Here is a 26,871-nt window from a genome sequence, read left to right on the forward strand (position 1 = left end):
GTCCGTAATAACTTATTTTTACTTATTTTTAATAAAAAATCTAAAATTAATTATATAAAAGAAAAATAAAAAGTGATATTATAGTATGGTTGCGAGCAATGTAAACTTGACAGCTTATAAGTCCACAATATATAGAAAAAACAGTGATATTATAGTATGGTTGCGAGCTATATTAGGGTATAGTTACAGTATATAAGATTGCTAGCGTATAAGTTCGTAACTTTTCTTTTTATAATAATGATTCGCAAGGGATTAGGCCTTTTGAAAAGAAAACAAATTTTTTTATATAATTTTAGATTTTAACTAAATTGATTTGATTTAAAAATAATATTTTCCATCTAATACAATCAAAGTTAAAAAGGGCATTTTTATCTATTAATTTTATATATCATCTATTTTACTTCAAAACCAACAAATTTTTTCTTTTTTTATGCCACATTAAAAGTAATTAATTGTTAGACTTAGTCTAATTCACAATCAAACACCATATTTTCTTAGCGTAATTTAAACTATTTAAATCATGTCTAAAAATTACAACTATGTAGTCATGTTCAAAGACTTTAAGACTCAAAATATGATCTACATCACCTCTTTCATTCATGGAAAAGTATGCAGTAGGAGGAGTAACATCTCTGTAGATGACGATTTTAATCACTATCCCTGCTCATTGGTCAACTCAATTGCCTGACTTGTCCTCCAGATTTGTTCTCTTTGTTAGCAGAAGCAAATATCTGTCATAATAATTAACAATCATAAAAACCTCCAGAGCTAAAAAGTGGTGTTCATCAATCAGGACAGTAAAATAAAAATGCTGTTCATCAACAGTCTATAAATGTTATATGATGACAGTATTGCCGACTCTTTACGGGGGTCCAGACTGAGTAACTAACCAAGGTGGATGCCAATGCCATGACATAAAGCTCGTCTGTTGTTTGCATCGAAAACAATAAGGATTCTATGTTGGAGTTCGCAGGTATCTGAGCTTTTCAGATCCTAAACATAGTGGTGAATCTTATCTTGCCAATAAAATCACTGATCTCAAATAGAAGTTTTCTTGTCATTATTGAGCTATAGGCAGTAGTTAACCTGGAGCTTAAATCAAGTCTGGTGGATATTTACTACTAATGTGAAACTGTTGAACATAAGAAGTGAAATTTGAGATAGAATAAGATCAAGGTATATATGGACAAGAACAAAAGTTACAGATTAGGCCATGCATTTGGAGACAAAATGTGAAGAAAATTATTGATGGATGGTTTGGAATTTTACCCCCCCCCCCCCCCCCCCCCCCCCCCCCCCCCCCCCCCCCCCCCCCCTCTCTCTCTCTCTCTCTCTCTCTCTCACGCACACATACACACATACAGCATGCAAGATCTTTGTAGGGGGGCCTGGCAATCTGTGCTTGCATGGCAGCATCAAGGGTGCTATCTGACACTCTTTACCACTGCCAATTTATTCTTATATATGTTCCCTGTTTCTTTGCACAGACTACCTCTTATCTCCTCTCTGCTGCCTACTAGGAGCAGCAATGGCCATAAAAAGCCCCACCAAAGCCCCCATCCTCTTCCTCCTCCTCCTCCTCTCTTCCATCCTTGCTGTTGCTCTTTGCAAACCAGGTAACCTCTTATCTTATCTTCACTTCCTCATGAATTTTATCTTACTCAATTTATATGAGTTTGTTGCAGGTTATAGAGCACAAGTTTCACACCCAGACTTGGTTCTACAAAACAAGGAGCTCCCTTCACAGGTGAAAGATATGAATTTGAGTTACTTGTGACTTTTGAGTTAGCACTCCATACTAATTAATCCTTTGAATGTTTTGCTCATATATAGGGTTTAAACAAAGAAGAAATGTGGATATGGAAGAGCAAGACTGTGAGGAGGTTGATGATAGGTTCAGCCGCTCCGACTTGCACTTTTAACGAGTGCAGAGGGTGTCGGTTCAAGTGCAGCGCGGAGCAAGTCCCGGTTGACGCCAACGATCCCATGAACAGTGCCTACCACTACAAATGTTTGTGCCACAGGTGACCTTGAGTGAAAGGGTTAGTTGTGTGTATGCCATGGATCATATAGTTCAATGAAGAGAGATTGTTTTTGCTCACTACTTTTTTTTCATTTATATCCTCCTATCAATAGTGTAGTTGAAGCTATTAGAAAAAGAATTGCATCTCCTGGTCTATGTTTTGTAACTTTAGCTTCATTGATGTATTGTAATGTCATTGATGCTGTAATCTCTTCAATGATTTTAGCAAGGATTTCACCTTATTTGAGCATTGAAAGTACACATGACTTTACATTATCTGCATTCAGGACATCTGAAACACAGGAAAAACATTGGTTTGCAGTGATGTGATGATACCTATCTTTTGTTACAGTTTCTTCTATTCCATGCACTCAAAAAAGTTTTCAGGCCGTTATGAGTTTTTGTGTCTCTGGCTTCTGAATAGTAGTCCTGTGTACAGAAGAGCATAAAAAACAATCAGGTAAAAAAGAAAATATAAATATAAAAGAGAAAGAAGAAAGTACTTTTACCGAACTGCGCCTCGAAGATATTACAGGTTGATATCCAGACAGCTTAAGAACCAAGAGTAATTAGGTTTATCTTAATAAGATTAGGTTAGACATAAATCTTGTGCTGAGAGATTCCACAATATTTTTGTGTCCCAGGTTGAAGGAGCCCTTGACCATAACATCATAAGCTTCAGTATTAAGCCCATATTGTAGTTACCAAAGTCCCTCAACTTTTACCATCACCATAATTTTACTGCTCAAATTGTTCTCTAAGGTGTCATCACACTAACTTTACTTATATATGTTACAACTTCAACAATCTCACTCTTCACATTTGAACGGAAAGAATAACCATCAAAACAGTCTTTTTTAGCTCCAAAAAACCTACATGATTCTATCGAATAAATCAATAAAGCGCGACAAAACTTAATACGAAACCCACATGACAAACTGTAATAAGCCTCATCTCTAAATAAGCTTAAAAATTTTATGAAGCCACTATCATATATTAACCCTTCACATCTTATATTCTATATCATGTAGGAGGACTAGACTAAAGCTTTGACTCACATCTAAAACCTATGTTTGGTCCAGCCTACAGTTTTGTATCTAACCATGGTGGCTAAGAGAAGTCTCAGTGGCCTAACTATGAGAGTGACAGGAAGACAGACATTCCAGGAGATGTCTTTGAAAGCTAAGCTGGAAAATACTGCCTGAGGTACACTTTGGTGACTGGGAGAGGTCATGGGCCTCTGAATTCTTGAAGAGTGGTATAGGAGGTGTCCACATGAATTGAGTGGTCCCAATAGGGACTCATCAAGGTTCACATGGGGAGGCATCTATAGTTGTTTGTATCCTCGACTACCATCACCAGATTATGGCAAGATACCGTATGTCCTGCACTGCATATGATGCCTATAGGGGCATATACATGGGCCATGACCTAAAAAAGTCGTGGTCACATCTCCTCCGCTACTATCACTACCACTACCATTGTCATCATCATCACCCATCTTTCATGTATGCAGCCTTACCCTATTATTAAGAAATCTATTTTCGTGACTCATATGGAAGATGATGATGATGATGATGACCCTTTAAGCATAGGTAATGGCATAGAGGTTTGTCCCACTGTACAAGGCTTCCCCCCATATCAAAGAAAAGAGTGTCCATGAGAGGTAAGTTGTGTAAAATCTTCTCACCTTATCAAAGAAAGTAATTCATGAATCATATTGGTGATGTAGATCTTCAGCATCTCCTAGCATAAATTATAATAAGTACTTTGGCAAACTTAGCATAGTTCTTATGCTGGATAAGATGCAGAGATTATCTATTTATGAGATACATGGCAGATAATTAGTGGTGCCGACAACATTATTGTTGGTAAAACCAATATTTTGTGTGGTTAATACTTAATAATAATGATATCAGTACAACTTGTTGCCTTGGAAATAATATCCATACTTCCAACATATCCAAAAGATCCCAGACATTTTCAGCACATATAATCCCTGAGGGTGTAAGATTACAAACTAAATTGAATGACGCAAGCTGTTGTAATACATGAGAGAATTACCATCCAATAAAGACAGGCGTTTGCAGATTCGTATATGAAATTGGTTCGGTCTTTCATTAAGTAAATTATTTGCAAGAGTTTACATGAATGGTTGCACTGAGATCCAAAGCCCCTGTACAGATTGTAGCCCACTGATTTTTTTACAGAAATTGAATCTGGAAGATAAACATTCTCTATGGAACTTTTGGAATTTTCTACTTTTGTTAACTAGTATTCAGTTCATTTCGCAATTCTTGCGCAACACGTAAAAGGTGGAACAGGCGGCACATGGTATCATCAAAAAGTGCAGAAAAAGCACCTGTATTCATACCACAGTCAGATAAGCTCAAGGAACACGGCCTAATACTCGTTGTACAGCCTTCTTTATTCCATCCTGGTTGAGTGTAGTTGTCAAATAAACTTCTTGGACCTGTCAAAAATAAGCTTAAAATTATATCACCATACTTTAATTGTTCTCTTGTAATTTTCTTATGCACAAATATTCAGAGTGCACTAATTGCAACATACTTGAGATTGTTATCGCCTTGTGGTCAATGTGTAATAGAAGTCCAGTATACTGGAAGAGGACTACCAGCATATAAAAGTGAAAATAAAGGTAATTGAGTTCTTAAAGATTATTGTGGGACAATATTTGCAGACAATACCAATTTGTCTGTACTTTCTGATATGTTAATATGGTAAAAGATGGTGATAATTTAGAATGGTATCCTGATATAGGAATAGTCAGAACTCTTCAAATTGCTTATTAAAATCATGATGCATTGATTCTGCATACATAAAAGCATTGAAGCATACAGTTGGAAAGAACAGGAGAAAAAAACTAAAAATGATAAAAACTAATGAGACAACACATAATCTGAATAGTATTGAGTATCACATGTGAGAGTTATAGTCCCACATCGTAAAGTGAGAAAAAAATGAAATAGTCACGGTGTTGTGGGACTAGTATTGAGTTTACATAGACTCTTGGGCTCTCACCTCCTAAGTTTTTGGATTGAGTTCAAAAGTTTGTGTCAAACTCTATTTCACTTAGGCTAGAACTCGCTTATCTCTTCAATAAGAGCCGATGATTCAATATTTCTGCACTACTCTGAAGCAGTTTGATGTGACCAATTTAGTGGCTTCGGTGTATATGCTGGTTCTTATGGATGAGTCATAGTTAATGCAATAGTCACAGTGTTGTGGGACTAGTGGAGCTAAAAGGCCCTAGGTTGGGGCTCTTGGGGACTTAGGCATGCGGGATTAGTGTGCATGTTCGGTTATACTTGATGGAGCAAGGCAACTGGTTTAGGATAAGGATGCGTAGAATTGAAAAGGTTCTCACATTAGAAAGTGAAGAAAAAATGAGAGAGTTTATATAGATTTTTGGGCCCTCAGCTAAACTTTTTTTTAAAATAATCCCTCAGCTAATAGTATAAAGCTTTTGACTTGCATTGAGCTCTAAAGTTTGTGTCAAACTTTGTTTCACTTAGAATAAGACTCCCGTATCTCCTCAAACAAATATTGCGGTCTAGCATCCTCAAATAAATATCCGCAATATTGTCACAAAAATAATGCCCAAAAACTATGAAGTGAGTGTTTGAAATCTCGATTCTTACTTCAGTTATCCATAGACAGCAATTTTCTTATCTTACTTACAAATAAAAATAGATGTGCTTTTAAAAATCAAGAGTGTCAGAGCTTCAGAGCTTCAGAGCTTGGAAGACCATTCCCCAAAAACTTAAGATTCCATAGTAACTAGTTCTTAACATCATACAAAAGATGCCACTGACAAGAAGATGAAGCAGTGACTGGTCAAAATGGCAACTGGCATATTTCAAATCTAGCATTCCATAAAGCAGCTGACAGAAGCATATCATGGACAACTAGCATATATTGAACGTTGCAGTGAGATCTTAAAGCAAGGAATTAAGCACCAACCTGTCTTCCAGCTCGAGCAAGGAGTGTGAATTGTTTGTCCTTCGCTGGTACCTATATAACAATGTATCTGTCTATTTAAGTTTGATCGTACTTAATGAACAAGAAACACATTTATACATGAGTTGGCATGTTATGATGTTACATTAGAAAGCCAAAGCTCCATATCTTGTGAGACAACACGCTTCTCCAATCCTTGGCGCCCAAGCTGTACATCCGTTATGCTGTTCAGAAATGGAAGCTTCACATTGTTAGTGTAAAGAAACAGATGGAGAAGATTGTCACTCCATTCGCATGGCTCAATTTCAAATCAGTTTGTACATAAAAGGAAAAAAATAATAGCCAATAAGAATCAAAATTTCAGGTCACTCACTTCTGAGGTGATTTTACAAGGTCAGAAAAAGTTATTAGTTGCATGATGTGTGACATAAAATTTCAAATTCTTATGCAATAAGTTCAGGGAAACAAAAGAATTCCTAACTCCAAAGATCTTATCACATTATCTGGTCCTAAAATAGAAGAGCTGACAAACTATGATGAAGTTTGAGTATGTTGGTCACTTCAATATTCCCTCTGATTTCTATTTCTTTACATCTTTATGTAATATCCAATATTTCCCTGTACTTACTTTCATAATATCCTAATAAATCTCCAGTTGGATTTTCCCAATCAAGATAACGTTATTTGGACATCCAGAAGCAACGACAGCTGAGATGTGGATATTTTATGTTACATTAGACCAATTCTTTCGCAGAAGGTATCAAAAGCTGAATATTCACATAGGAAGTATATTACTTCCTCAAATCATAAGCTGAGTAATATGTAGGAGGTTTGTAAAAAAATGAAAAGTAATTAGGAAACAGTTCAAGAAGGTATAACAAGTCATTTGTTCCCAACATGACAATGTCAAATCCAAAATTGAAAATCAGTATGCACAATCCTCATTAGCATGAATGAAAATAATTTTGTATTCAAAGTGTCTGAATTAGATGATTCAGATAGCAAGAATATATATGAGAATTGAGAAGATAACACAATATTTGTAATTTTTCCTATTAAAAACCTCCTTTACCTTGTAATATTAGCAATTTAACATTTAATTACTGCTAGAAGCAAATTACTGAAGAAAGAATATAGCTTTTACTGTTTTTTGAACCTCAGAATGAGAATAAGTTGCAACCCATACCCATCCTCTTGTAATAGCTCTTTACATATGCTCTCAAGTCCTGGAAGTGGTTCGATTTTCGTACTAGAAGACATGTTGAATGCATCAGGCATTTGCTCGCCATCCTGTGAGCAATAATATTAATAAGTAACTTAACATGTAACATAAGCCACTATAAAAGTAGTATAGATCATGTTAACATATCTATACTGAACAACCAACCTGAGGGATTACTTTGTCCAATGTCTCCAGCAGAGGATCATCCTCTAGCTGCTTAATTGATAGAGTAATCCTTGACTTTTCCCTGGTTGTTTAAGACACTAAGAAATTAAATTAGAAATTGCAAGCAACCAAATTAGGTCCTCAGAATATCAAGGAAAAGGAAATAATTAAACTTTCTAATGTCCAAACAGAATGCAAAGAATATCCGAATTTTGTGACACAAAAGAAGGTATCTACAAACTTTTTAAGTATGCTTGCAAATATGAACTTTAAACATCAATTCATTCTGTTTAGCATGTCGACCATGTTAAAAACTTGCTAATATCAGAGTTCAATTTAATGCCATTTTTATCAAGGAAAACGACTATGTTATCGACAAGGAACACAAAGTTCAATATTGTCTTCATCCCATTGTTTTGTTCAAAAGCATTCATGAAATCATCTTGCAGCTACTGTTCAAGATCAACTCCAATAGTATATGTCATGGCTCCATGCACCGGAAGAACTGATTGTAGTTGAACACTTTCCAACTTGAAAGTCAAAAATTGTCTTAGATAAGATATAACAATGTGAGACGACTGCCCATGCTCCACAGCATAGTGGTAACCAACAATTTCTGGAACATTTTGATGATTCATAAACATGGTAACGAAAAAATAGCATTCTTACCTATCTATATGGATAACTTTGACCTTTATTGGATCCCCTTCGCTTAGAAAATCTCTCACATCTTGGACCAAATCCCAGGAGACCTCAGAGACATGAACAAGTCCAGTAAGGTGGTAACAACCTGTCAAGATTAATTTTAGCATTGTTAAAGATATTTGGTTGGGGTGCGAGTAACTATAATACTTCATCATAAGAGAAAGAGGTACCATCAGGAAAACGTAGATGAACAAATGCACCATAGTCTTCCACTGAACCAACCCTCGCATCAAAAACATCCCCAACCTTGGCTTGGCTAGAATACTTTGACCAACAAGCATCCTTTTCGGAGAAAATAAGCTTCTTTTCTTCCTCACTAGCCTCTATGACCTAAAATGTTTTGCTGAAACAGTGTTACTTTTGACAATTATTCAAATTCAAAGTCATGTGTGTGTAATGCCATGATTTTGGAGTTTCATAAGATATACTCAAAGATGTATTATTAGTTGATCACTATGATTCACAATTTAAACCACCAATAATTTGGTACCAACTAACTTTGGCCTAATATATGGGAAATGAAGGATTTTCCAAGCACCACAAATTGATGTATATCTTGTGTAGGATGTATCTGAAAGATATCAGGATAAAAGTGTCATTTAAAGTGCCTTTTGAATGTACTTTTCCACATTATTAGCAACCATCGACCATCCAAATTTCTTCTAATAACATTCATCTTACATGCATATTTGAAGCAACCAATATTACTTTTACTATCCTGCAGTTAAGAGATACAATTTATTCATTTATGTGATGATATCACAAAGACTGTACATTCAGAAAATACTTCACTAACTTAAAATTATGCCAATCAGATAAGTTGCATTATGTGGCACATGTATAACTGGGTTTAGAGTATGATCTAGATTCTAGAGTTGACATTAAACACTTATGCCCAAGTACCAGAGTTAGCAAATCAAAGATTATTATACATTATGCAAGGTTGCTCAGTTAGAAAATAAAAGTGAAAAAAGTTCAAAACATGCATATTCATTGGCATGAGCTGAATGATGATTATTGATTAAAATGGTTTTATTTGGCAGAAGAGACAATGTTATGTATCAGACCTTTTCCAACATTTGTTATAAAACTGGTGCACATCCCTCTTGCATGACACATTAAGAATATTGATACACTACGATGATGTGAATTATAGAAGATACTTTAAATATTACTTCCTCATTTACAAAAAAAATCATTAGCTCCCTTCATAGTAAGTAGCTTTCAATTAGAGGTTCACACATTTACTACAAGCATATTGAAACACTAACGACCTGCATCATTTATTTGCACTGAAATGTGCAAAGAGTAGAAAAAAATCAGATTAAGTTAATGTTGGTCAGTGCATCCTAATGGCATGAAACAATTTTTGAAAATTTTTGGGAAAAGATTTTAGCACTTTGGTAACCATTGAATGGACCTTGGTACTTTGGAATTCACACACACACACACAAAATCAACTTTGAACTTTCTCTCTCCACCTTACGATTATATATATTTGCAATCCCGATGCACAACCAATGACTAGAGAGGTGTTATTTTCCTGAAATTTTAGTGGTTTTAATATGGAATTCAACTCAATATGTATAGTGCGACACTGTAACAGTTACTACCTCACTTGCCAACCAAAGCTCAATTGATAATAAAGTAAACTAAAGCTGTTATTGTAACTTGTAAGTGCATCATCCACAGCTTCTATTAGCAATACTGGTAAATGATGGTATGAGATAACTGTACAAGGCTATATGCTCCTCTTCAGAAGATACCATAGTTGCTTTTATTGATGTGAGTACTTGTAAACACTACATGAAAAATACATTAGCGCATCTCACTGTTTTAACTTCCATTATGACTGGTTATTAGCATTAATCTGATTTCTTTAATTTTTTTATCATGTTAACATGTTTGCAGCATTATCTACTCCTTTATATCTCAATTGTATTCTTATTTAAATTTCATACTAGGTCACATTTAAACTTCACTCTTTATTAGTTTATATTCACGAGTAGCTAGTGTCAACAGTAGCAGAAGTGAGAAATAATTAACCATTTGTATTGCTTGGACCAAGAAATGTACTGACCTTTACAGCAATTGATGAACCTACCAGATCCTTTGCTATATCTTGAATGGCTCTTAGTGGATCTATAGGAAGAACAAGCCATCAGGACATGACTTGCAGCAATAACCAACAAATAAATCTAGTTTACATGAAAGTTAATAAATTAAAAAAATTAGCATATGATCATCTCAGCCAGTTCAAAGTACAACGGTGCAGACATCTAGCACTAGAGTTTCATATCCAACTGCTACTTTACTAAAGTGAAATGAATATGTTTTCAACATGTTCATGCACTACATTTATATCTCTTTGGAATTATGACTAAAAATTCAAAATTCTATATTCACATACCTATTGATAGAATAGTTACCGCTTCAAAACTAACAGTTTTATGTCCTATTTTTCTAAAATCAGGGTATATGCCAATAATATCATAAGTCAATTAGAAAAGGTATAACTTTTGAGTAAGATTCTAAGTATCAGGATCGGGTACTTGAAAAAATGATATGTATCAACTGTATCGGTCTTCCGTTTCAAACAATTCGAAGCGGGGATCGACTAAATCGGTCATATCGGCCGATCCATTTCGGCGATACGGATCGGGATTGACCGATACTTGAATCTATGCTTTTGAGTTGACATTTACAACAATACACTGATGCGTGAGTGAAGATATTCTTGATAATCCAAAAGAGCAAAAGTGAAGACTTTCTTCCTCCCTTTAACCCCCATTGATGCATATTACAATCATGCCTCTCTTTGATGGAAGTGTTATTTAGGAGTTATGGACAAAGAAGGTTATTAAAAGATCATAATCCCTATACAACACCCCTGGTGCTATTGATAGATCAAATTATCCCCTACACAAGTTTAAAATTAGTTGTAGGCCTTCAATATTTACTGATCCCTACAACAACATTTGTGAATTTTGTCTTGTTTATGGATCATACAATTCATCCCTCTGGACAGACAACAAAAGGAAGAAATCAATGTAGTGATAATTTGAGAGTGTTAATTTGAGAGTGTTTAGAACTAATGCTCAGCAACAAAAATAGTTAGTTTAGCCAGTCATGCAGATCCAATGCATCATAGCAATAGCTCCATATATTAAAAGTTATCCAATTCTTCATCCATAGCATCCTCTTCTTGTTCCTGAGAACTTTAAAAAGCTGATCCTTCTTTTCACGAGCTTACACTGCAGCTAAAGTTAGGTCCTTCCACCTGTCAACTACACTAAAATTTTCAGGGTTCCCCATTGCTTCCTTTGCCACCTAAGTCTAATATTGGGCTCCAATATCATAAGCATTGTACCGATCAAGTTAACTGAAAGTTAAGTTAATTCTTTCAATGGAGCCTCTAGTTACTTGAGACACAACTCTATATTCAGAGGGAGAAAGAATAAATGATAATGATTATGATGCATTTCTATGTATCAAAAAGCATATAGCCAGGAATCATCTCCTACTACATAGCATAGTTCAGCATTGTGCATGAATTCTCAATGCGAAAAGAATAATTAGTACCTTTACAAGAATGAGATGGACTTAGAAGAGGGTAGGGAAGAAACCCAAGAAGCGAATAGAATCGTATCAACAATCCCCCATTATTAGACCCTTCAACCTTTCCATCAAAGATTACTCCGGTATCCTTATAAGCCCGCGCCGCCCTCCAATCGGCAGACCTCTACTTCTTCACATAAACAAAGCATGAGACAATGGTCACCGCTCAAAAAGAAGAAAACCAATTATCAATTCCTGCAGCAAGAATCATACCCGAACTTGGCGGGCTTCGTCTTCTCCGGCTTTTGAGGCTTCCTCCTGTTCGACGCCGCTCCCTGACGACGACGCGAGCTTGTTCAAGCAGGTGGATAATGGCGAAAAGGGTCTCCTAGGATACGAGAAACGTAAAGGTGGAGTCTTTGGGATGGAAATGGAGGAAGGAGAGGACCCATCAATGCCGAAGGGCTGGGAAAGGAGGGAGAAGCGGCCCAGAGAACCGATTGCCGCGAACATGTTCGACGAAAGGCGGAGGAGAGGAAGGAGGAAAGGGGAAGAAGATAGGAATGAGAGGTCGCCGGCCTTTTAAGAGAAATTGAAAGGTTTGGGAGGTTTTGGGATAGGGGAACGTGTGTTTGTCGACAATTGCTATGGCTTGCAGGAGTGGAGGTTCCAAGTGACCAAGTGTCATAGTAGAAACCCACAAAAAGTCTATGTATGCCATGCTATGCCATATTGGAAACGTTAAATACGTACAAGATGATTGCAAATAGTAAAACCATTAACCTACTTGCCTTGATTGATGTATAAAATTTATGTACGAGATTACGAGTTCGGACTGGATAAAGAGCATTATTACTGCTTTTATATAAGAATAATAAATTTAGATATATAAATAACAAAATTAATAATCTTAATTACTCAGCTTTTATTTCTATTTTATTATATTATTAGTATTTTATATTTATAATTATTTAAATTATTGCTATATTAAAAATTTTATATTTTTATATTTTTGTCATTAAATATTTTTATGTAACTTATTCTATTATTTTGTATTACTTTTCATTTTAATTCTAATTATTTTGAATTGAATGTGATTAACTTTTTGTAATTAATATAATATAATTTAATGATATTTAATAATATAATTTAAGTTTAAGATAATCAATGAAAGTTTAAAATAGTAATTGAATGTTACTATTTTTCTTTAGGAGGATAATAATGTGATTTTATTTAGTTATCATATACAATAGATTAAAATTATAATATAAAATTAGTAATCTAGAAATATGTTATCCGCATATTTAATATTATAGATGAATTACTTTGAGAGTATATGGAAATGGTTTGGAATTTGAATACGAGGGATAGTATTATTAAAGCTACAAAAACAAACATAATTTGCACGGGATAGCTACCTTTTAATAAAATTACACTTTATATTTTATATTTTTATTATCTACAAATCAAACTTTATAATTTAATAAATAAGTGTAAAAAACACTCTACTATTAGATCTATTAACTAAATTTAATAGATTACCAAATTCTATCTCAATTAAGTAACAAAAAAAGCATTATGATTTGTTCATTTCAATTTTAATGTGAATGAGAAAATAGGTTCTCAAAAATCTAAGTTATGTCTAAATAAAAAAACTAAGCTATATCCTAATGAAAATATTAAATTCAAGCTATACCTAATGTATGGAGAAGAAGATAGAGTCGCAAGAAAAGAAGAAAGCCAATTTTTTGATCGAATCTAATTTGGCTAAAAAGAAGAAGTAATCATGTGACTAAAAATGAGGAATAGAGAAGAATATATATTTAAGAATAAACTATGGGTATTTTAGTTATTTTTAAGAAATATATTTAATTTTGATATAATATTTATATCTATCTAAACTGTGTTAGTTTAAATATGACTTAAGGTGTTTGCAAATAGCAAATTATAATTTTATTAAAATAAAAATATATAGAAAAAAATTATAAAATACATAAAAACAATAAATAAATATATTCTCCCTAATAAAAATTTGATTGATGCTACACCCAATCCAATGACTAAATACTCTTAAATCAAAATTTATTTCTTATCAACAATCTCCAGAAATATGGAAATCATCGTCAAAGCTAAGCACCCACGACCAGAATAGCCACCTCAATATCTACTACTAATAATCGCAAGTTTTCCAAAAGTAAGCAAAAGCCTAATAAGATTTATCCTCCTCGAGTTCAGAAAATACAAAAAATAAATATATAAGCACCTCATTCTCCTCTCTTTAAGCATAGCCACCTCATTCTCCTCTCTTTAAGCATCGAGTAATTTTCTATTATAGAAAAAAGAAAAGAAAAAGATAACGAATACTAAATCAGAGTAGAACAATTAATTATGACTTAGAAATTAATGATAAAAAGATAAATAATTAATTATGACTTAGAATTTAATGATAAAAAGATAAATTCTCAATAAATTAACAAGAAGCTTAAGACGAGATGTTAAGTATTTATTAAATATCTAGTTTTGTTTCAATGACATAAAGGCTCAAGCATATAAAGGCTTAAGCATATGCAAGTTAATAAATTATAAAAATATAGAAATATAAAAGATTAGGGCTAACAATAACTGAGATATATTAAATTCTCTTCTACTTGTTACTCCCCATTCTCTTTGTCTCATTGGTTTCGTTTTGAAGAATAAACTATTTTCTTAGAATTAAAATCTCTAGCTTTAATATCCTTTATGCGCCAATTTCCTTTTTCCAGTATAAAATAAGTTTAGTCAATCAATTTACTAACTAGTTCAAAATAGAAAAGAATACAAGTTGTTCAACAAAGCAATATAACTCATTAATATGAAGTAGCTATCAAAACTTTAGTTGGAGATCAAAATTTAAAGATTTTAAATTGGTGATTAGTACGGAATATTCTGGTTCCTTCTAATTCCATAAACAAAAAAAAAACTCAAAATAGAATGCTGAGTTTTTGACCAAATTAGTTATCATTTTCAGAAACTTATTACCTAGAGATCTATTTTTAACATATGAGTTGTTAATAAATAGGCTCAATAGGAAATCATTCAATTTTTCAGTATTTTAAATAAACAAAAAAAACTATAATTAAAAATACATATAAATATAAAAGTATGCGAGAAAAATAAGAAGAGTGATAAGAATTAATTTGTATTTATCTTATCCTCTTGATATGAATCTAATATTTTTCTTTAGTTTATCTAATTGTAATGTGATAAACATCTCTAATTTATCTCTAGATTATTAAAATTAATAGTTACAAATCAAAAAAATAATATTCTCATATTTAAGACATATCCAAATAATATTCTCATATTTAAGACATATTCGTTTGGATTCTCAATTGCCCTTTAATCTATTTATGATTTACGGATCTTGAATACCACAAATTCTCAATTGCCCTCTAATCTATTTATCATTTAGGGATCTTATAATTTTATTAAATATTTGTGGGTTGAATACCACGAATTCTCAATTGCCCTCTAATCTATTTATGATTTAGAGGTCTTATAGTTCTATTAAATATTTATAGAAAACATTTTTTCGGTAGATTTCTAAAAGATTTAGAATTTTTTTTTTTGATACATAATGACTCATAATGGCTACATCAAATGAGCTAAGATGATTACGAGTCTAAAAAGAAACGCATAGAGAAAAGCTAAAACACACATAAAAATATAGAAATATTATTCCGACGCTATTCCGTACCTAAGTATTCTCCTAAAATGTAAAAATTGTATTGATCTACTCTATATAATCCAGAAAAAAGAAGAAGCAAATACAAATATGAGAAAAGATAGACAACAAAATTATGCCTTATCCATGGCCTTCAACGCCGGAAAATGAATAGCATCATCAAAGTTAGGCACAGAAGCAGCTCGTCCACGACCAGAACTATTAGCTCGGAGTCCACCCCGAGGTATGGCACCTCTTCCAAAAGTAGGCAAAGGCTTAACAACATCCTCATCCTCTTTAGGTTTCAAGAACTGATTAATACTAATCGACTGCAAAAATGAATAAATAATATGAGGATAAACACATTATGAATACTATTTAGACAATTAAATGGAACAACAAAATCAGAGTAACTAAGTTAAATTAGCACAATACCTTACGAACATTCTCTTCCTTCTGTTTGCTAGTTTCAGAACTCTACCAAAAGACAGGAGAAAAAATGCAAATTAGTTACCTGGTGATTATATCAATGGAGCATCTATCTATGAGTTTAATCAATCAACTAACCAGCTTGACCGAATAACCATCTTCCTTCTTTCTCTGAATAGGAAGCATGCCATGAAATTGGTCTTCAACAACCTTCCTCTCCTCCCTTTTCAAGACTTCTAGAGATTTTTTTCTCTCTTTAAGCATTCTCTCATATTCTGAAAGAGTCATTTTCTGTTGTAGGAAAAGAAAAGATAACAAATACTAAATCAGAGTAGAACAACTACTTATGTATTCTTACTAAATTAATAAGAAGCTTAAAAGAAGTTCAATATTTATTAATAAATTAAAAAGGCAGAGATATATAAGATTTAGCAACAATACTAAAGATGGATATTACATTATCTTCCTCTTGTTCCTCCTCATTCTTTAGTTTCCTTTTAGGAAAGTCCTTCTGTTTGCCAATCTTCTCATAAGTTTTCCTGTACAATATAAATTCAGTCAATCAATTCATCAACCATATCTCTTAGACTTTAGAATTGCATAGCAATATGTCAATTCATGGAAGCTTAAATATACTTGATAACATATGAAGCTTAAATTAATTAACTTTGAGAACAAACTCATTATTACAAAGTACAAAAATACGTGAGAAAAGTAAGGATATTGATAAACATTTCTAGTTTATCTTAGCTTATTATAATAAACAAATAAATAAACATAAAAACATTCTTCTCATAATCTACTCAGTTTGGTCAAAATTTTGAGAATGCTTCCAAAAAATTTCACATTAATTCAATAAGTTTATAATTAATTTGAACACCAATGATATACCTCGTAGAAGAAGTAGCGCCAGCAGTAGCATCATCGGCCACACCTCTCTCTTTCCCCTCAGCCACACCCTTCTTCTCATCACCACCCTCCTTAATCATACTTTTCTCTTTCTCATCACCCATGTCCTTCTTATCTCCGATGTGGTCGTCTCCGTGCCGATCGTTATGTGCGCCGCCACGTCCGTCGCATCTACAGTCTTCTCCGCCTCCAACTCCGACTTCTGAACCCTCACCTATCTCAGTTCTACCGTAAAGGCTACTAATTCCCCTACCCCGACCTCTTCCTTCTCCCTCACAGGAATTTTGCATCCTCGGATGTGCGTTAGATCCGTTACCACGACTGCCTCTTCCTCTAATCGGAACGGAAGAAAACAAGATCAATTAATGGCTTTTAACAACAACAAAAAAGCCCTCGAAAAGCACATTCAAGAAAAGAATCCTTACCGGATTCGGAAAGAGGGGAGGGATTCGAATTCGTCGCCGGGGGTAGACGCGACGATGTTGTCACCGGAGTCGCAGTCGACGAGAAGAGAAAAGACGTTGCTGCTTGGAGGGATTAGGAGTATATATAGAGGTGGAGGGTGTCACTTCACGGAAATCTAGTAAGAGTTGAATACTACATCAAAGAAAGTTATCCAAATCCTTATCTTTTTACTTAAACTAAAGTAGAATAAGACTAGGTTATAACTTTTAGTGATGTTATTTTTCTTCAATTTTGTATAATAATTATTAACTTGTCACTCCTAATTCAACTGTTAAAAATTATATATAAATTATCTAAAAACTTAATTGGAACAGTAAATTAATCAATCCTACATGCCAATTTTAAATAATAATAATAATAATAATAATTAATTATCATACTGGTACATGGGTATCAGCTTTTGTAGAAAAAGAACTCTTAAATTTTAGTAATAGAGCTGTTAAAACTAAATGCATTTAATTTTTTATATTAAATATAATTTTTTATAATAAAAAATGTGTATAATGGACATATGAGTTTAATTTTACTATTTTAAAGGCTTTTGTGCAAATGACCAAATAGATCTATTTGGTAAAACATATAGAATATCTTCTTTTGCAAATATTTAGTCAAAATAGTGCTCAATTTATAAATATTAACAAATCAAAAGAAAACTCTTCCATATGAAAAAAAAATAAAAAAATGGAGGGATGTTTTCATTTAATACCACAGTTTTCATTATTTCAATTTGCACCTTGAATTTTATCAAATATTATGAGAAAAAAAAATCCTACCTTTAAGTACATTTGCTAAGTCATTTACAATATAATTTTTTCATTCTAACTCGCGATGGGTAGAGATATTTAAGCAACTTGAGTTATACCGTCCAAAAAACCTTATTATATAATTTCCTATATTTTCTCTTTGGGATAGATAGCACCACATTTTTTTCTCTTATATATAAAAAAAATTGAAAATTTTCGTTAAATCCATCAACCAACAATGTGTTGTGTAATTGTTCTATTTTAATCGTTTTATTTGTTTGAGATTAAACTAGGAAAACTTTCAAATAAAGCCCTATACTTTCATCAATATTTTAGGTAGCATTTGTCTATTATATGGCTTAGTTAGTGTGGTACATGGAGAATTTGAAATCATTGTTATTTATTGCATTTGCAAGTCCAATTTAAAGTGTGAAAATGTAATATGAAATCAAATCACAAGAAAACTCGCAAATACATTAACCCTCCCTTCATTTTAGAAATAAAATTTTTTAAATATTACTTTTTATTTTAGAATAATAGCTAAATATCATAATAAATATATTTTAGATATAAATATTATACATCAAAATTATATTTTATACTATACAGTAACTTAATTACTAATTTACTATTAATATTTATTCTATCAACCTATTTTATATCAGTATTCATAGTATTTATCTATCACTTACTTTATATAAAAAAAACACATTTTATTATTTATAAGAACATATTTTATTATTTATATCACATCAAAGATAATTATGTTATAAGTATCCATTTATAATATTTTAAAATACATAAGGATAAAGTGATTTCAAGCATAGTATAAAATGATAAAATATATTTAGTCATATTTTATAATCCAATGATATATTCCTTTGTTTTATAGGATGAAATAGGAAAAAGGCAATAAAAATTGAAACCATTTTAAACCCAAAATTTATAGCACAAAATTTATAGCATTTAATCAAATTATTATTTCATATTAAAACTATTTAATTATTTTTATGTATATCTTTTTACGGGTTAAGCAGGGTGATGACAGAAACATGATCAGTTAACATATTATATCAAGTCAAAAATTGTTAAAGATTTCTCACCATGGCTGATGGTTATATTCAACAGTTTGAAATTAATTTTGAGCTTGAGTCAAAGAATTAAGCTTAGATAAACTATTTTGACTTGTTGCCTCGGTTGAAATTGAGGGCTTATATTTTTGTTACAGAAAAAATCAAGCAGAAACTAATGTAATGATCCGACCACGGAAGTTGAGTCAGTTAAGTCAGTGAAGTTAGTGAAGTTGAGTCGAGTCAAATTGAGTTAGTTAGTTAGCTTTATTTTATTATTTTAAATTTTAAATAAATCAAATAATCCGCATGTGGATCCAATACGCTAGAATTTTTACTCCTATAAATAGGAGTGATTATGTGTTGATTATTATTTATTGTGGAATGATCATTTGAGTTAAATTATTTTATTATCTCATCTTTATCTATTGTTATATCGTATTTATCTTTTTAGAAGTATATCTATTCTCCACTATTTCATTTATAACTTTTTATCTCGACCTTCGATTTACGTAAAATTAAAACCATTAGATTTGTAACTCGTGAGGTTACCACCATATATATTTTTATAATTTTCTTATGTCCAGATCTTCTAGTGCATAACAATTAGCCGGTTGGAAGGCAAACCCTCTCTCACACACAGAGAGGCTTATCTTGACTAGATGGTCTTGTGCTCTATTCCCTTCTACCTTATGGCGATATTCATATACCTAGAAGCGATGTTCTCAAAACTAGATTGTCTTATGAGAGACTTTTGGTGAGAATTCACAAATGAGTGAAAAGCATGTCTACTTGAGAAGTTGGCAGGAGATTTGTAAACCGAAGGGCGTTGAAGGACTCGGCATCCGATGCTAGACTTGATGAATAAGGCATTGGTCATGAAGTTAGTGTGGAGGCTGATCAAATAACCTGACTCAAATTGGGAAACGATAATAAAGAAGTGATACTTCCTCGACCAATCTTTCTGGCATGCTAGATCGAAGGCCCAAGCATCTTGGTCATTGAGCTCCATCCTAAAGATAAGGGAGCATCTGCGCAAGAGTGTTTTTTGGCAGGTTGGCAATGGATGCTCTATTTCTATCACATCTGATCCATAGACTCCCTTAGATCTCTCAGGACTAGAACTCCCCTCAAATATTGCTTTGGTGAAGGACCTAATGAATATCGTAGCTTGGGACGACGCTAAGCTCCAATATGCACTTCCTAGGAATGTGGCTTTGACAGTGAAAATAATCTTTCTTAGTCAAACAAGTATCACCTTGCTTAGACTCACACTAAGTCGGGCGAGTCTTCGGTGAAGACTGCATTCAACATTAGCTCATCTTCACACGTAACGAAGCATAAACTTTGGAAAAGTTTTTGGGGATGCAAAAACATTATACCATGAGTTCAGACATTCCTTTAGCGTTGCCTAAACAGAGCTATTGTAGTTGTAGAAGAGTTAGCGAAGCACCTATCCCATGTGAATCCCGTCTACAAATCAACCCCGAAAAATATGGATCACCTCCTCCTGAGCTGCAACTTCTCTTAGGCTATTTGATTTGTAAGCGAGCTTAGTTTGAGAATGGACATGTTAGTTCGTCTAGATTGTTGGATCTCCCTCATGGTGGATCAATTGCCCCCAGATAAGCTCGTGCACGCTTTCAATAAAATGTGGGAGATATGGAAAGCAAGAAATGAGAATCTTTAGGGGTTCTGACTACTCTCCCAGCTTGGTTCTAAAGATGGCGACAGAGCGGATCATGCCAGAAGGGGACTTGCATGATGTTGTTGATTGAAGTGCAGCTAGTAGTCTCAACTAGGGTAACCTTCAAGAAGACAACTTGGTGTATTGGGTTGATGCTTCCTAGAGGGGTAACATCATCGATGGTCTCAGCATTCTTCTCCTCAGGCACCCAAACAAGTTTTGTGTTGCCAAGAGTATCCATCTATCGCTTTATACTAATGCTTTAGCAAGAGAGGCTTTTGCTATGCTGGATCTAAAGATAATGATGAAGTTCCTAAAGAATGAAGACCGTTGGATTTTTAGTGACTCCCTCACACTAGTTAAGGAGGTGAAAGGATGTCCAAATTAGGAGAATTGGATTATTAGTCCGATTGTGCTTGAATGTAGAAGGTGGATTTACCATTACTCTAGACTAAAGGTTTGCTTTACGAGCCATGCCAACAACGGCACAGCTAAGAAACTAGCTAATCTAGCCTCTCACGGATATAAAATATCTATTTGGACTTATCCACCGGCAGAATTATAATTGTAACAAGTGCTTTACCTGGACGAACAATTCTAAAAAAAAAAAACTTCTGCCTATTTTAAGCTCGAGCTTAGCTTGATAAGAAGAATCAATCATATTACAAAATTAAAACTAATTCAAGCATAAATCACGTTGGAATCAAACTTGATTTGAATCTTGATTAACTTATCATTTTGAAATTTTAAATCAAACACATAACTAAATCAAATCTTATGTATATATATATATATACTAATAATTTAAATTAATCTCTTTCCCAAGTTGAGCCGAGCTTGATAAAGCCTTGTGGAGCTGAGCTCGAGCTTACCCACTTGATCATTTTGACGTATCTACGGATGATAATGTAATGCCTATACATTCGTATATTTCTCCTGCGGAGCACCACAACGAACCCACTCCATTCGTGGAGCATCAAAAGATTCAAAACCCTAATCCATATAATTAAATAAATTAGAAACTAAAATAAAATCAAAGAGAAAGCAAACCTCTGGAAGCATCACGGCCCTCCACTCTTCTATAGAACTCTCTAGAATCGCAATCCCCAACGCTTCCACCCGCTTTAAACCCTTCTCTGTCTCTCTGTCTCTCTCATCTCTCCATTTCACGACTCGCTCGAATTCTTCAATAGCCTCGATCGATCCGCGCATTGCGACATGGACGAGGACTTCGATCTCCCCGCGGGCGATGAGATGATGAACGAGGACATGATGAATCTCGCCGACGACAGCCCGGCCCTTAAAGTCGGCCAGGAGAAGGAGATCGGGAAGGAAGGGCTCAAGAAGAAGCTCGTCAAGGAAGGGGAGGGGTGGGATTACCCCGAGAATGGCGACGAGGTCGAAGGTATCTGATGGGATCCGTGGGAGTTTATGGTTTTTTGGGGAGGAAAATTTCATCTTGGGGATTTTTGGGTGCAGTGCATTACACTGGGACGCTTCTCGATGGGACCAAGTTTGACTCGAGTCGCGATCGGGGGACGCCGTTCAAGTTTAAGCTTGGGCAAGGTGAAGTTTTTTTTTCTCTCCTTCAAGCTTTGTTTTGGGATGGTTGCCTCTGTTATTGATTCGTTCCTGTCATAGTGCTTATTATTATACGATAACCATCATATTGATGATAGAGTTTTGAGTGCTCTGAGCATTGAGCTGGAGATTAGATGAATGTAATGTAAAGGAACAGTAATTTATGTAGTCCAACTCAATGGATAGAAGATAGGCTCACCAGAAAAGAACTTAATGGTTGAATGGTAGTGTGAGGTAGTGTTGTTCGTCAGAGTTGATGCAGTGGAAGGGTGGCATTTCCGGAGTTGTCCAGTTCTAAACATTCAATCAAGGGAAAATACACTTTACCCGTCCTCGTAGTTTGGCCAGAATTCATAGTGCCCCCTAACTTTTATTTGTGATACTTAACATGCTTGTATGTGTGCAACGAGAAATATTCAATGAGGACGTTCTTATGTCAAGATTCTCAAACTTTTAAGATTTATGTTTTTCTTTTAATCTTTTATGTTTTTGGATGTTTTCAGTCTTCAAACTTTATAAACTGTAGTGACTTTAGATGAAAGAAGTATGAAACCTATATAATTTTACAAGCAAATGTATTTTAAATTTATTTCTGAAAAATAAAGGGGGCATTTTAATCTTTTAAATAAAAGCTAATGTTTGTTTGGTAATTACATATAGGGAAGAATAATAAGGGGGTTAAGTGCCGCCACAGATGAAAGTTTGAGGAGAGACTTTAAATTTCAGCTCAAGCAGGGCAGGAAAATATATTTCCCCCTTCAGTTAGTTGATTACGCAGTTTCAAATTTCTCTTCTAGATTCTTAATTTATACTTCAGGTTGTGGCAGTAGGAACTTCTGAGCAGGAAAACAACCAAACATAATTTGCAGTGATAAAGCTGTAAAATTGGATTTGGATACTCATGACTGAGGATCGATATGGAAGACTAATGCAAATTCAAGCAATTGGATTTTTTAGTAGTACCTAGATCAATATAGCATAGTGCAATCAAATTTGAATGCTATTATTTGATGACGTCAAAAGATAATTGGTATTTGAGTTTTGACTCTCTTGTTCTAGTTAGTCGTATTTTGTTTGGACTAACAATTTCTTGGTGTTGCATTTTGTTTCGATGTTGTGATTTTGCACTGTTTAATTTGTATTATTAGTCAAATAACTTTGGTGAAAGGTTGTTCCTTTTGCAATCTATTCACCTCTCTTTTTGGCTCAAATCTCCAGGCCAAGTAATTAAGGGATGGGATCAAGGTATCAAGACAATGAAGAAGGGGGAGAATGCTGTTTTCACCATCCCTCCTGAGTTGGCATATGGTGAGTCTGGCTCCCCTCCTACCATCCCGCCCAATGCGACCCTCCAATTCGACGTTGAGTTGCTTTCATGGTCTAGCGTGAAGGACATATGCAAGGATGGAGGGCTGTTCAAGAAGATCTTGAAGGAAGGAGAAAAGTGGGAGAACCCTAAAGATCTGGATGAAGTATTTGGTATGTTTGATTGCTTGACTTCTTTCTTCCACCTCTCTTGTTTTTGTGGTTGGAACTGACATTATTTGTTTTCCTTCAGTAAAATATGAGGCACGACTTGAGGATGGAACATTGGTGTCTAAATCTGAGGGAGTTGAATTCGTTGTTAAGGATGGTCAGTGTCAGTAGCCTGATGTTGCTCTATGTAACTTATGCTAGTGTATATGGAATGTGGTTTGCTAACAGTTATTCCTCTTTCTGTCATCAGGATTTTTCTGTTCTGCACTATCCAGAGCAGTGAAGACAATGAAGAAAGAAGAGAAAGTGCTCCTTACTGTGAAACCACAATGTAAGTTCATGATCTTCTAAATCTGTAAACGGTGTCTCTTTTCAGGTCTTATGTATTATCTTTGTATTGATACGAGTTTGTTGACAACCTTCTTGGGTCAGACGGATTTGGTGAGAAAGGTAGGCCAGCAACCGGTGAAGAGGGTGCTGTGCCACCAAATGCAACCCTTCATGTGGAGCTTGAGTTGGTGTCCTGGAAGACTGTTACAGAGATTGGGGATGATAAGAAAATTCTTAAGAAAATTTTGAAGGAAGGAGAGGGCTATGAACGCCCAAATGAAGGTTCAGTTGTGACAGGTATTAACAAAATGCAAACATTATGATCCATGTTTCTTCATTTGCCTTTTGCTCGTTTAATTGTTCCCAAACATTTATATATAAATATGATCATGGCAGTGAAGCTGATTGGGAAGCTGCAAGATGGAACTGTTTTTGTAGATGTTTCTTCATTTGCCTTTTGCTCGTTTAATTGTTCCCAAACATTTATATATAAATATGATCATGGCAGTGAAACTGATTGGGAAGCTGCAAGATGGAACTGTTTTTGTAGAGAAGGGACATGGTGAAGAGATACCATTTGAGTTCAAGACTGATGAAGGTAATACTATATCCAGCTTCCCTTGAACATCTAGTATTTCTGCATCAACTCTCATTAAACACTTTCTGCATGATAACATAGCTTGATATCTTTATTGATGGACAGAGCAAGTAATTGATGGCCTGGATCGGGCTGTTATGACCATGAAGAAGGGTGAGGTTGCTCTGGTTACAATCCCTCCTGAGTATGCATTCTCCTCCACCGAGTCAAAACAGGACCTTGCTGTGGTACCTGCCAACTCTACTCTAATTTATGAGGTTGAACTAGTCTCCTTTGTGAAGGTGGGTAACTATATATGATCCCTTGGTTAAGTTTCAGAAGGGTGTCGCATGCAATCTGTAAATTAATGAATTTATATTTTCCATTCAGGAGAAAGAGTCTTGGGACTTGAACAATGTAGAGAAGATTGAGGCTGCTGGTAAGAAGAAAGAGGAGGGGAATGTGCTGTTCAAATTGGGTAAATATGAGAGAGCCTCCAAGAGATATGAGAAGGTAATTGTTATTAGTAGTTTCTGATTGACTAGCTGTGCCTGCCACATTTTTTCACGAATTCATAATTGATTTTTGCTCTCTTTCTAGGCTGCAAAATTTGTGGAGTTTGATAGCTCTTTCAGTGATGATGAAAAGAAACAGTCCAAAGCTTTGAAGGTCACTTGCAATCTCAATAATGCAGCCTGCAAGCTGAAACTGAAAGATTACAAGCAGGCAGAGAAACTCTGCACCAAGGTATTGTTCATCCATGCACTTCTTAGATTTTTTTTAACGATAGAATAATCATTATTAACTACGAGGGTATGAATGACAAAATTTCTAGGTGCTGGAGGCTGACAGCAGGAATGTGAAGGCCCTCTACAGGAGAGCCCAAGCTTATATCCAACTTATTGATTTTGATTTGGCAGAATTGGACATTAAGAAAGCACTGGAGATAGATCCTCACAATAGGTATACTTACTGGGGAAAAACATGCAACTCATTCATCTTTGTTATGAGTTGCTATTTTGAAGATAGTTGTTCTCATGGTCTGTTCATCTCAGGGATGTGAAATTGGAGTACAAAACTTTGAAGGAGAAGGTGAAGGAATATAACAAGAGAGATGCCAAATTCTATGGCAACATGTTTGCGAAGATGAGCAAGCTGGAGCACACGGAAGCTAATGTAAGCTGCTCAACACTTTGACACTTTCTATACTCCTTGGGAAGATGACTTGTGTATAGGGTTGAAAACGGACTGGATATGGATTAGATAGTGATAAAATTATATCCGTATTTCTATTTTTCTTCCTAATACATATTCAAATAGTGAATATAATTACTATATCAGATAGATATAGATTGGATATTGGATGTATTCATACTTAATTTTTTTAATCTATCAAAATTATGATATTACTAAAATTTATAGCGCAATTAGTAAATATATATATGAAAAGTAGGGTAGAGATTCATGTAAACAGTAAAATTATATAAATATTTTTATATGGTTTGAAGTTTCGGCTTATATTGGTTTCGGTTTTGATCCCTAGAAAGAAATGAATGTTTTAGCTCAAAATAGAATGATCTTGATAGGTTCAGCCTTAAATCAATGACTTATGGTTTCAGTTCTCGTTAAGTTTCAGTTGTGACTTATGGCTTCAGTTCTCGTTAAGTTTCAGTTGTCACCGCTGGTTTCCTCCCCTCCCTGTGTAAAAGACTCATATTCTTTCTATTGCAGAATGGTGGAAGCCAGGCAGTGCCAAAGCAAGATACAGAACCAATGAGCGTTGACAGTGCAGCCTAAGGTTTTATTTACTTTATTTTACTAATCCGAGTGCTATGAGTCAGTAATTTGATGGTGGCTCCCACAGTAGTTTCTTAATGCATCTTCTAAACTATGTCGGGACGTTAGAATTTTTGAGTTATAATCCCCGCATCCTTTTATTGGTTTGCAGCTCTAATCAGTCACATAAACTATACTTGTGTTTAATCTGTTGTTCACAATTGAGCTTCAATCTTTATCACAAGTTCTAGTACGAATGGCTGGCCGTCATTTATTTACTTATATCAGAGCTTGGATTGTTTATTGGGTTCTTGTGTTCTTGGTGCTTTTGTTTATTATTTTCATTTAATCAAATGCAATTATAGTCAGTTTTACTTAAGAAAAGAAAATATCTACAACAAGATGTGTTGTGATTTGGAAATATTAAAGGAGGAGCTCTCTGTGATTAGGTTGAAATATAGGTAGTTTTAT

At 34.3% G+C, this 26,871-nt stretch overlaps 4 protein-coding genes across 9 annotated transcripts; 2 read left to right on the forward strand and 2 right to left on the reverse strand.

The window, feature by feature from the left end:
• Window positions 1-514: 514 nt before the first annotated feature.
• On the reverse strand, window positions 515-12,326 carry LOC140772287 (uncharacterized). Of its 6 annotated transcripts, none has more exons than XR_012106277.1 (12): window positions 11,928-12,326; window positions 11,679-11,838; window positions 10,177-10,238; window positions 8,267-8,426; window positions 8,061-8,181; window positions 7,392-7,473; window positions 7,191-7,294; window positions 6,150-6,228; window positions 6,008-6,058; window positions 4,398-4,496; window positions 2,360-2,452; window positions 515-731 (listed from the first exon to the last, which is right to left on the reverse strand). XR_012106277.1 is itself a non-coding variant. In XM_073114279.1 (11 exons), exons 1-10 carry the CDS (start codon window positions 12,165-12,167, stop codon window positions 4,413-4,415), a joined length of 1,143 nt encoding a protein of 380 aa, XP_072970380.1. In that variant the 5' UTR covers window positions 12,168-12,326; the 3' UTR covers window positions 2,182-2,452; window positions 4,398-4,412. The 6 variants fall into 6 exon arrangements, 4 of the variants coding, with proteins under 4 accessions (XP_072970380.1, XP_072970378.1, XP_072970379.1 ...); XR_012106276.1 differs by having other exon boundaries at window positions 516-731; window positions 4,386-4,496; XM_073114279.1 differs by lacking the exon at window positions 515-731 and having other exon boundaries at window positions 2,182-2,452.
• Window positions 1,356-2,042, forward strand: LOC140772288 (uncharacterized). Its single transcript, XM_073114280.1, has 3 exons — window positions 1,356-1,616; window positions 1,686-1,747; window positions 1,834-2,042. The coding sequence occupies exons 1-3, from the start codon at window positions 1,529-1,531 to the stop codon at window positions 2,026-2,028; spliced, it is 345 nt and encodes a 114-aa protein (XP_072970381.1). The 5' UTR covers window positions 1,356-1,528; the 3' UTR covers window positions 2,029-2,042.
• A 3,055-nt stretch (window positions 12,327-15,381) lies between the features above and the next one.
• LOC140772482 (uncharacterized) lies at window positions 15,382-17,188 on the reverse strand. The gene is made up of 6 exons (XM_073114570.1): window positions 17,121-17,188; window positions 16,678-17,028; window positions 16,244-16,325; window positions 15,925-16,077; window positions 15,793-15,834; window positions 15,382-15,686 (listed from the first exon to the last, which is right to left on the reverse strand). The coding sequence occupies exons 2-6, from the start codon at window positions 16,983-16,985 to the stop codon at window positions 15,492-15,494; spliced, it is 780 nt and encodes a 259-aa protein (XP_072970671.1). The 5' UTR covers window positions 16,986-17,028; window positions 17,121-17,188; the 3' UTR covers window positions 15,382-15,491.
• Window positions 17,189-21,747: 4,559 nt separating this feature from the next.
• Window positions 21,748-26,658, forward strand: LOC140772372 (70 kDa peptidyl-prolyl isomerase-like). Its single transcript, XM_073114422.1, has 13 exons — window positions 21,748-22,065; window positions 22,140-22,226; window positions 23,460-23,720; window positions 23,800-23,874; window positions 23,968-24,048; window positions 24,150-24,344; window positions 24,556-24,645; window positions 24,751-24,926; window positions 25,015-25,137; window positions 25,225-25,371; window positions 25,460-25,587; window positions 25,680-25,800; window positions 26,356-26,658. The coding sequence occupies exons 1-13, from the start codon at window positions 21,879-21,881 to the stop codon at window positions 26,419-26,421; spliced, it is 1,737 nt and encodes a 578-aa protein (XP_072970523.1). The 5' UTR covers window positions 21,748-21,878; the 3' UTR covers window positions 26,422-26,658.
• Window positions 26,659-26,871: the final 213 nt, after the last annotated feature.

The sequence above is a fragment of the Typha angustifolia genome, chromosome 12, assembly GCF_048772165.1.
Source record: "Typha angustifolia cultivar Huaian chromosome 12, ASM4877216v1, whole genome shotgun sequence".
NCBI classification, from domain to species: Eukaryota; Viridiplantae; Streptophyta; class Magnoliopsida; order Poales; family Typhaceae; genus Typha; species Typha angustifolia.